Below are 11,091 nucleotides of genomic sequence, written 5' to 3'. Positions count from 1 at the left end.
ATGACACCTGAGGGAGGAGAGAAGAGAACGGCTGGTGATTCAGAGGCTTAAACTTTTCACTTCAATTTTAAATAAGTTGTTTTTTTTTTTTTTTTTTTTTTTTTTCCCCCCAAAGCGAGGGCACTCTCTTCCCAATTCCAGTCTGATACAGAATCCCACAAAGCAGCATTGAGCTGTATGATGCCGGGGCCACGAGCTGGGGCTGAGTTGGGCTCCCTACCCAACTGTGACCTTAATCTTAGGGATGATAGTAATAACTATCGTGAGTGGCTTCACGAGGATTTGATAAATTAACCCCAGCAACATGCTCAGGAAAGGGGCCTGGTCCCTGGAGCCAGCTCCACGGGTGTGTGGCCTGTGTGATCACAGGGGTCCCTGCCCTTGTGTACTGCTCTGTGGGGGTCATCTTGAAACCTGGGCCCCATATGTCTATTTTGCACCAACCCCTGCCCCCTGGGTGTTACACGGCCAACCCTGCCCACGGCACTGGCTCTGTTGTCCAGTAAATGCTTGGTGATTTGCCGTTGCTTTGAAAACCCAAGATCATGATGTTTTGGGACCTTGGGGGGATTTGTAACCGAGGGGAGAGGTCTCCAGGTCTGGGCATGTTTGGAGCTGGGGATGGGGGGCACAGAGTCCCAGGGTGTGGGTGCAAGGGCAGGTTCCCTCCGCCCCCTCCAGCCGCCTGTACCGCTTGTGGGCCCAGGGTGGCTCACCGTGGATGGGGCTTTGGTCAGGGCCATCTTCCCAGCCAGGTGGGCCTGCATTGCTCCCAGCTTCTCCTTCTCCAGCACCAGCTGTGAGGACAGGCGCAAAGTGAGGCCTCAACTTGGCCTTTGCCGCATCCTGGCTCAGGCTGTGATCCTCCCTGGGAGTGCCCTACCTCCTCCCTTCCTTTATGCCAGCCCCCGTCCTGGGTGAGCTTGGCTCCTGGCACAGGGTAGACGGAAGGCTCGCCCATCATCCCCCAACCACCCCTCTCCTCTGTCACCTGCTGCTCCAGAGACTGCACCACCTCCCTCTGGAGAAGACACTGTGCCTTGCCCTTCTCATCTAGGAGATGGTCCGCCTGGCAGTGCCTGGGTAGGGGGAAGAGTCCACGTGGGTGACTATGGTGGGCCTGGCCTCCTGGCTCACCACTCCATGTGAGGAGGGCCAGACCTTTTGGGAGGTGTCTCCTTGGTGCCTCAGCCTCCTCCCCTCTCTACCTCAGTCTCCCTCTTACACCTGCTGTTCCTTCAACACACGCTACTTGGCATCTCTGGTGCCAGGCCTGAGCTTGCCACTGGAGCCTGGCCAGGGTGCTGGAGACTCTGTTGGAAGGCTGGTGAGCTGAGAGGTAGGCGAGGGCAGGAGAGGCACTCCGGGTGGGGAGGGGTGGACAGCCTTGCAAAGTCATGCTCGTGAAGAGGACAGGGTGTAGAATTGCCACTGATAGTTGGGTATGGTGGGAGAAGGGGTGTGTGTGTATGTGTGTGTGTTGGGGGAGGCAGCAAGAGTCACTGTGAGAATCTGGAACTATGGGGATCAATGAAATCAGGAGGGGTAGGGGAGCAGAAGCCTGGCTGCCTGGATTCAAATTCCAGCTCTGTGACTTAGGAACTGGGTGATCTCGATTAAGACACTTAACTTTTTTATGACCTCAGTTTCTGTATCAGTAAAATGGAGGTAGGTAATAGTATACACCTCTGTTATGATGCCCCATTACACAGATGAGGAAACCAGGGGCCAGAGAAGCTAAGTAGCTTGCCCAAGGCCATGCAGCCAGTGAGTGGGATTTGAATCTTAGCCTTTGCCTTTTGTCTCATCACTGTACTGAGATGAGGCCTGAGCTGAGACCTGTACCACAGGCCTTTTCCCGCTCACTGGGGACCCTCCTGGACTAGTATGAGCCTGGATCACTCACTTGAAGAAATCCTCTGGCTCCTCGAAGACCTTCTCACATCCGGGCCACTTGCAGACACCATTTGCCAGCAGTGAGTAGGAGCCCTGGGGCACGGTCGAGAGGGCACTAGGAGGACAGAAGGTGTAAGGGGAGGCAACGGCAGAGCAAGGGTCCTTCCCAGCCTGGTCCACTGACCTGTCTTTCCTGGGTGTGCTGGGGCTTGGGAAGGTGCAGAGCAGTGCGGGCTCCCTGGACACCCACTCCAGGCTGGCCACGTTGATCCCTGTGGGTGGGGATGGCGTACCTTTGGGACCCTTAGGCTGGTCCCTCAGGCTTAGCCCACAGAGACTCTCATTTTGAACTTCCCACCCTCCTGAGCCTCTCAGGCCCTGATTCCCAGGGATTCTGTTGGCCCTAACACCCAAGGCTTCTTGGGGAGCAGCTCAAAGGCTGCCATTTGCGAGCGCTGACATTTCAGCTGCAGAGACCTGCGGTTCTGTGATTCGTGCCTTTCTGCATCTTTAAGGTTCTGAGCCTGACATTTTTTGGAGGCTGGAGTTTCCCAGATGATAAGACCCGATGCCTCCGACCTCTTGAGGGCCGCCATTCAGCAGCCTACGCGGCTCACATTCACGCCCTGGGGGAGTGGGGGTGGGGCTTGGGGGTTCTGTAGAGAAGCAGGGTGGGGGGTGTTACCAGGTGGCAGGCCAGGCCGGGCCTTGAGGGAGAAGACACTGGTGGCAGCAGTGGGTGGCGGCAGGCTGATCATAGCTGGGCTGTCCAGTGGGTGAACCTGCAGCACGGGGGTCCGAGTGTGGGTATCCACCGTTGAGAGCTGGGGGCACACAGGGGCTGTGGTTCAGCCTCCACCCCGCCGTGGCACCCAGTTGTCCCACCTGCTCCCGCCGCCCTGCCCATTCCCGGTCAGTACCTGGTGCATGAAGTGTGGCCTGTCCTGGAGGAGGGCTTGCAAGTGGGGCGAGGGGCCCAGCCGTGCCCCAGAGGGTGCCACCATGACTAGGGGCACTGTGGGCAGCTGAGTGGGGAGAAGGCAGGCGTGTGAGATGCCATCCTTATCCTCACTTTTCTACATGTCTAGTTCATACACTCCTCACCACAGCCCCACATGGTAGGTATTCTGACCATCCCCATTTTACATATGTGGAAACTGAGGCTCAGGGAGAGTGAATGACTTTTTCAAGATCAAACAGCTAATAAGTGGCTGAGTTGGCCTCAACCCCGTCACCTCATATCTCTGGGCACCAGCCCTCTCCCTTGTCATGTGGGGATGCGGACACAGGGCCATGCCTGTGGGACCATGATAGGATCTCCTCTCCCGAGACCGGGATTAGGAGGTCGGGGAGAGCCTTGAATCTCTGAGACCTGCTAACTGGGGACTTTCTTGGCCCCGTGACATCTGCATAAGTCACAGACTTGCCTGGGACCCAGAAAACCACTTCCTGTGCCCCAGCTGGGCCCCCCGCCCAGTGCCACAGTAAAGGTCGGCACCTGTAGGCCCAGGTACCTCACCCTGCCTGCCCCATCCTGGGCCCTGGGCCTCACCTGCAGCTGCGATGGTGGCATGGGGTTCAAAGAGGAGGAGGAGGAGGCATGGGCCCCGCCTCGGAGGTCCCGGCCCTGGAAAGTTGCCCCTGGGCCCTTGGCCCCAAGCAGATCTGAAGTCTTGGGTGTAGCCCTCCAGTTGGGTGAGGCTCCCGGGGATGGGCCAAGCACCAAGGAAGGGGCCGAGGGCTTGGCTGGCCTGGGGTTGGGCATTGAGTCCTTGTCCGAGGGCTGTGGGGACATAGGGGGAAGGAGTTACACGTGTCCCCAGCGTTGGTGTGAACTGCTTGACCACTTGAACCATGTAGAGCACCCCTTGCCCTGTGCCCTGGTCAGAGCAGGCATCAGTTGGGGCCTGTCCTCAAGGGCTCCACGGCTGGACCCCAGCTCCGATCATGCATACATGTGGCACACACCCATGCATACATTGGTGTTGGGAACACAGATGTGCATGTGTCTCTGCACACGTCCCAGGTGCAAATGTGCCCGGCTCTGGCACTCAGCCTGCCCGTGCGTGCTGGCAGAGCGCTGGTGGTGATGTGTCCTCCACAAGGGAGGTGGGGGATTGGGGTTGTTTCTGGGGCCTCAGCCACAGGCAGGTGTCAGCTTTTCTTCTCCCAACTGCTTGGGGCTCGTCTCCAAGCCTTAGGCCCCTGGTCCTCCCTGCACTATACACAGGGCATAAAACATTTGCTGATCCTGCTGGGACTGGCTTCTGATTCTCTGGGTGGCATTATTTTATCCCAGTGACCTGGCATTTACAAGAGTGGAGGGGGGCATGGACTCAAGGTCCTTCTGGCTGCGGGGAGAGGGACAGACTCTCGGAAGGTGAAAGCTGGGGTACTGGTGAGGAGGCTCCTGTGACAGTCCAGGCAAGTGACAGTGGTGGCACAGACCAGGATGGTGTCGGTGGAGATGGTAAGTTGGTGGATTCTGAGTGTGCTTTGAAGGTGGAGTCAGGAGAATTTGCTGGAAGCTTGGATGTGGTGGGGGCTGGTGAGAGGGGGAGGGTCAAGGAGACCTCTGGCCTGGTATTTGCCTGAGCAGGCTGGAAGGACCAAGTGGACATCTTCTAAGCTGGGGGGAGCAAGGTTGGGGGTGACGATCCAGGGGTGGATAGACACGAAGAGTCTGGCATTAGACACACTTGTGGAAATACTGAGTGGGCAGTGGAGGATGGGAGTCTGGAGCTCAGGCAGTGGGGGGGTCTGAGCATCTCTGGGCTCCTGCCTTGCACGAAGCTGACATGGCAGGGGCCAGAGAGCAGGGAGATCTCAGGTCCCCTGAGCCAGGGCTGGTGGGAGCATCTTGACTCAAGCCCCACCAGTGTTTACCCCAACTCTGCTCTCCAAGCCTGCGCTCCTACTAGATGCTGTGCCTGGAATGTCTGCTCTTTCTCTGTATCCCCTATCTGAATCCCATCCAGAAAGTCCTCCATAATGGCATTGGGCTCCTTTGCTGAGCCCCAGAACTGAACACTCTGTGACAGGCAGGGCTTCTGCTTCTCAGAATCCCAGTCTAAGAGGAAGCTGGAGCTGGAAGGGACTGCCTAGTCCAACCACCACTTTACAGAAGGGAACACCCGGGTGCGTTCCACTGTCCCACGGCAACTTGAGAGCTCCCTGTCTTTGTCTAGAAAGTGTGTGTGCGTGCATGTGACTCCCCACCACACAGCACTGGGTTGGGCACACAGCTGCTGATAGTAGCCCAAGCTGGCACAAGGGAGGTTTAGGGGAGCAGCTGCACCTTCCTTTCTTTGCTGTCAGCTCACGGGATTGTCAGGAGCTCTGGCATGGAGGGAGGTGGGGGTGAGAATCCAGGTAGTAAACTCTTAGTCTCTTGGTGCGGGGGGGTGGGGATGGGGGCATTACATTACTGTGTGAGAAGCAAGAGCCTGGATCTGTGGAGGCTCAGGACTCAGGGACCATGAGGAGGTGAGCAAATGAATGAAGGTGGAGATCAGGAAGAGGCTTCTAGAAGCCAATGCATGCCAAAGACTGCCAGCAGTCCTCCAAGAGCTAGAAGGGAGGCATGGGCAGATCATCCCTTGTAGCCTCAGAAGGAACCAGCCCCACTGGCACCTTGATCTCGGACTTCTGGCCTCCAGAAGTGGGAGACCATAAATTTCTGTTGTTTAAGCACCCCCCTCCAGCTTGTGGTAAATGGTTATAGAAGCCTGAGTAAACGAATACCAACTTTGGTCCATGAGTGGATGGTCTCCACCACTCTGGCCTGGCCCAGACAGCTGGCCCATGGTCACTTCTGACGGTGCTGGGACACTTGGATGGGGCTTATAAGAAATCTCTTCCTCAAACATATCTGGAACGTCCAGCCTCAGGGAAGCACAGGGACATTCTCAGAAAGGGGACATAGATGCGGTCTGTCTGGTGGTGGGGAACCTGGAGGGCCGGGCTGGGCAGCCAGCTTCCTGCATTGTCTGTTGGGGCGTCCCTTTCTGACTGTTTCTCAGAAGCTGCATGGAGGTTGTTTCTGGGACACAGAGAGCGTTTTCATATCGGGGTCTGCATCTGGGCCCTGTTGTCACATCCCCAGATTTTCCGCCATTGACGTCATGGCGGCCGGATGCGCAGGGCTTCATCGGCACCAAGGAGGAAGAGAAGGGGGCAGATCCCCCCCCCCACGGGTTTCGTTCCGAGAATTGGCTGGCCCATCCTGCAGCCGCCTTGGCCCAGGTGGGGGTGATATGGGTGCTTGCGGATGTGGTGAGTGACGTCCATCTGGCCACCATGACAAGTCCTGGGCCCTGTAGACTTAGGCCATGGAGAGACCAAAGGTTTGATGCTTGGGGACTACCATGCAGACCCTACAGCTGTTGGGACCCTGGGGGTCTTCAAATGGTACTATGCCAGAACCTCCGAATCATAGAACGTCATTTCTTATGTTCAAAGGATCCCAGAGTCTCAAACCCCCTCTGTGAGGGTCTTTGGGTCCAACTTCACAGATGGTGAAGGCCAATGTCAATGGTGTCCAAACTCACCGAAACTCCCTGAAGGACAGGCAGCTCACTACTTCACAGGGTCTCTGGCCTTACCAGGCTTGGCATTGTAGGACGCATCTGCCTCTTCTGCCTCTTCTGACAGTTTCCCTCCCAAGTTCTGTGACAGAAGACTCCCCTGATCCTGGGGTTGGGCTCGGCCATTAACTAGCTATAACTCTCCTTGGTCTTGCATGTAAACTGGGACAGTAATTGTACCCCTCGTCCCAAGTTAATGCACATGAAATGCTTAACAAAATGTCAGTGATGGTAAATGAACACGTGCAGGGCCTCAGTCTCCCTGTTCATTCTGGGACCATGTTCCTGTACTCATAGCTGTTCCACAGGAGATGGGGAGGAAAGGAAGGGGAGCTAGAGGCCAGCATGCCTTTGGCTAGGGCCTCATGGTGGGGGACACGAAGAGCCTTGGCCAGTAGGGAGCCCACTGCCAGGCTCTCTGGAGGGGTCCCGGGGTGGAAGTTCCTGGGGACCCATGCCCACTCTGGGGATATGGTTGAGCTCTATCCACAGACAGACCCACAGAAAGACTGGCTGACTTACATCCTTCCAGTATCACTACCCTGTGGCCACAAGGCCTTCTGAGTCATGGGACCCTGGGACCCCACCCAGACTAGCTCTTAGGAGGTTGGGCTCCATACTGGCCCATATGGCCACAGAGCCTCCTGCCTGAGTAAGGGTCCAAGTTGTGAGAAGGCAGAAGGGGGAATGGCAGCAGCCAGGGGGAAGCTCAGCTCCCCCTCCACCCCTCATGGGTGCTGAGAAGTAAACTGAGGCCCACAGTGCAGGGGAGAGACAGAAGCAGGGTCCTGCCAAGAGTCCTACGGTCTGAGTTTGGGTCTTAACTCTGCCATTCCATCCCTGTGAGGCCTTGGGAGAGGCCCTCTTGCCCATCTCCAGGCCTCAGTTTGCTCCTGCGTACACTGGGCAGAGAGAGGCATGGAGGAGGTAAGGGCCAGGGCCCTTCCACTTTGTGTCTAGGGGACCTGCTACATGTCTGCAGGGCATCAAATCTACAACAGCCACTCCAGCCAGGGGACTAGCTGAGAGACAGGGATACACAAAGAGACAGAGACAGAGAGAGACAGACAGACATAGGGGGAACACAAAGACCCAGAGAACAAGAGATACAGAGAGATGGAAGAAACATGAGGTGGGAAAGAGATACACAGAGAGTGAGAGATGCTGAGGGAGGGAGAGAGAGAAAGGGAAAGAGAGAGAGAGAGAGAGAAAGGAGGGAAGAGGAACTCAAAGGAACAGAAAGTCCTAGAAGTATACACAAGGAAGGAGAGAATGAAAGAAACAAAAAGAGTAAGAGAACAGCACAGGGGGAGGGGAAGAGGATGAGGTAGGGAGAGGGCGAGAGAGAGGGAGACATGTCCCAAATAGAGATAGAGACAGAGACAGAGAAAGAGGGAAACAGAGCGGGGGTGGGGGGAGAGAGAGAGAAAGAGAGAGAGAGAGAGAGATGGATGCCCCAAATAAGAAAATAAGAATAGTTGTTGGTCTCTGGCTACAGGAACTGAGGCTGCATCAGATAACAAGGAAAAAAGAAGGGCAAGATGCTGGCGAGGCTGGGTGGTGGGGGGCGGCCTGTGCTGGGGGATATATTGTACTGTGAAGCAGCAGTCAGCAAAGTGCCATGGCTCAGACACTGGGGAACAGAACAAAACAGAAATCTCAATCACAGACGACTGTCTAGAGGGAAGCAACTTCGTGATAAATGTGGCGTTTCAACCTGGGAGACAGCGGAGGCTACACTATTTGACAAATGCTTCTGGGAATATTAAGGGAAAGATAAAGTTAGTTAATGAATAATCAGTCCATTTTCCCCACCAATTCCTCTCTGGCCAGTTTGAAATGTCGCCAGTCAACATATACCCTGAAACGCATTCCAGATTTATTAAAGAGATAAGTAAGAATATTTTCTTGGGTTTCTTGTATGCCAGCCCTATGCTAAGCACTTACATGGTAAATACATTTAATCCTCACAACAACTCTTTGAGGTAGGTGCTACTATAATCATCACAGTACATACAAGGAAATGAAGGTACAGACAAGTTAAATGCCTGGCTAAAAATCATACAGATGGCTTGGGGTGAGGTTGGGCTTGTCCCAGACAGTCTGGCTCCAGTAACCACACTCTTAACCTCCACAGCAAATGGAAAAAATGAAGCCATAAAAGAGACTAGAAGCCAACACAGGTGAACATTTATCTCATTTTCAAGTGGGAAAGGACTTTCTAAGCACAAAACCAGAGACAGTAACCACAGAAGGAAAGAGTAACCCATCTGTCTATATAAAAACATCACAGCATCACAAAACTCCATAAACAAATAGAAAAAGTGAGAGATGAATTGGGGGAAAATATCTGCTATACCTGTATGCCTATTGGAAGGTTAATATCCTTTCTAAATAAAAAGCTGTGACAAAGCAATAAGAAAAAAAAATGATGAGCACTCCATTGGGACTAAGGATATGACCAGACAACTTAAGAAAAAGTATAAATGCTCAATAATAGTGTAAATAATCAAAGAAAGCAAATGTCAACAATGTGATATTTTTCCTTACCTGGTATGCTGAAAAAGGATTTAAAAAAATGATAATACCCACACAGGGCTGAGTACAAGAAGCATATAACAGGACAACCTTTTGGAAGGACGATTTGCAGAGAGGGTCAGACAACCTTAAAAATGCACGTGCCCCTTGTCTCAGCAACTCCATTTTCAGGAATCCAAGGAACTAATCAGGGATGATTATGGGGGAAAGAACTAGAAACAACCTGAATGTCCAGGAATTGGCACTTGGTCGAACAAATTGTGGTTCATACCAGTGTGAGGACAGTCTTGACAGCTATGAAAGATCATATGTTGAAACAATTTTTAGTGATCTACAAAAATGCTCCTATTAATTGAATAAAGCAGGAGCAAAACCAATAGAGAGAGTGGTTCTAATTTGGTTTAAAAATAAAAAAAACTAACAGCTAACAGTGCGCACTGCTAAGCCTGCACAGATGAGCTTTTCCCAGCCCTGAACAGCCTGCTTGGTTCCTGGACATGGACTCTGGACACACACACACACACACACACACACACACACACTCACACACACAAGGTCCCAGGGTAGGACCACACAGCTAAACCACGACCAACAGTGGCACAAAGTACCCCCCAGGAGGTCCCCTCGTGCCATGCAAGCCCAAGTTCAATTAAGTGCTCAGCCTGACCCAACAGCTCACTATCCTCCATCGATCGGGACAAACAGAACTGATGCTCACTCTGGTAAAATGGAAATGTCCTCATCAATGTTACTCAATCCACTATTATTAGGCACCAACGGTACAAAGCTCTGTGCTGGATCATGGAGCGGGGAAGGCTGGTCGGGGAAGGCTACACAAGAGAGCAGGAGAGACAGTGGGAGAAAGAGGAAAGGAGATAGTGGGAGTGTGGTGAAGATGGAGGAGACAGAGGCAGGGAAGCTGGGCAGAGCCAGAGAAAGGGCGATGGAGAGTCTGAGTGCCAGGGAAACAGACTGGGAGACAGAGCAACACAGAAAGAGGGAGACAGGGTGAGTAGACAGAGAGGGATGGGAGCTATCAGGAGACAAGAGACAAAGAGGAGGGAGGGGTGTAGTTGAAATTTCCAGTTACACCTGGACAGTTTCAAATTGTTCAAAGCTCTGAAATTCACAAAGACTGGCAGTTGGCCTATTTTAAAAAAAAAATCCTGCCCATCTACATAGCAATCAATTTATTTATCATTGCCTCTGCCCATGCATTGATCAAGCACTTTCCTAATCAGTCTGCCGGCATTTATTATTACTATTATAATTGTAAAAAAAAAAATCTCTTACCTGACTGGAACCAAAGGAGCTGTCTTGCCGGTACCAGAGGTCCCCTGACCCCCGCCCGGTGCCTGCCTCACTACCATCTCCTCCACTGGACCCGCATCTGATGGGGGAGAGCGGGGACACTCACCTTGGTGAAGTGGACTGACAGAAAAGGATCAGCCTGGCTTGTGGGAAACTGTCACATATCAAAAACAACTTTGCTTTTATACTGAGAAGAAAAACCACGGTGTGGAAGCCACAGACCTCTCTCTCTCTCTTCTAATAATCCAATTTTTTTTTTTCGATGAGTGTGTGTGTGCTGATCATCACGGGGTGGGGGGGTTCTCATAGTTTTTTCTTTCTCTTGCTCTCTCTCTCGCTCGCTCGCTCGCTCTGTTTCTCTTCTTCTTGATTATGAGACTTAAACGGAAATTTTGAAATTTTGGGTTTTTTCTTTGCCCTTTACGAGTCATCTGAAAATATGATTTCTTCCCCTCGCCACAGAGGTGAGAGGTATCAATGAGATAACAGGGCTCATGAGAAACCACAGTTTTTGACACAAAAGTGTGCAGAGTTAGAAAAAAAAGGGGGGGGGACTCAAATAAATCACAGAGGTGTCCCAAGCAGGTAGAGACACCACTCTGTGAATGTGATGGGACAAGAAACACCAGGGAAAGAAACTGAATAGGGCTGGGTTTCCAGAGACTTTGCCCTGCTCCATGCCTCAGTATCTCCTTAAGCAGAATTGATATGGTCATCACTGTTCTTACTGCCCAGGGAGGGGGAGATCTGTAATGTGTCT

At 53.0% G+C, this 11,091-nt stretch overlaps 1 protein-coding gene across 1 annotated transcript in view; it reads right to left on the bottom strand.

Annotated features, from left to right (window-relative positions):
• Nucleotides 1-10,425, bottom strand: part of FOXP3 (forkhead box P3) — a 13,227-nt gene extending 2,802 nt beyond the window's left edge. Inside the window, exons 1-9 of the mRNA XM_059385257.1 lie at nucleotides 10,314-10,425; nucleotides 3,449-3,679; nucleotides 2,817-2,921; nucleotides 2,582-2,720; nucleotides 2,081-2,168; nucleotides 1,907-2,011; nucleotides 992-1,079; nucleotides 692-797; nucleotides 561-615 (exon numbers count right to left, since the gene is read on the bottom strand). Of these exons, the coding sequence (XP_059241240.1) occupies nucleotides 561-615; nucleotides 692-797; nucleotides 992-1,079; nucleotides 1,907-2,011; nucleotides 2,081-2,168; nucleotides 2,582-2,720; nucleotides 2,817-2,921; nucleotides 3,449-3,661 (899 nt within the window). The 5' untranslated portion in view covers nucleotides 3,662-3,679; nucleotides 10,314-10,425. The remainder of the gene's footprint in view (nucleotides 1-560; nucleotides 616-691; nucleotides 798-991; nucleotides 1,080-1,906; nucleotides 2,012-2,080; nucleotides 2,169-2,581; nucleotides 2,721-2,816; nucleotides 2,922-3,448; nucleotides 3,680-10,313) is intronic.
• Nucleotides 10,426-11,091: the final 666 nt, after the last annotated feature.

The sequence above is a fragment of the Mustela nigripes genome, chromosome X (genome assembly GCF_022355385.1).
Source record: "Mustela nigripes isolate SB6536 chromosome X, MUSNIG.SB6536, whole genome shotgun sequence".
NCBI classification, from domain to species: Eukaryota; Metazoa; Chordata; class Mammalia; order Carnivora; family Mustelidae; genus Mustela; species Mustela nigripes.
The sequence above is the reverse complement of the archived record's forward strand: the minus strand, read 5'-3'. Positions and strand labels throughout refer to the sequence as shown.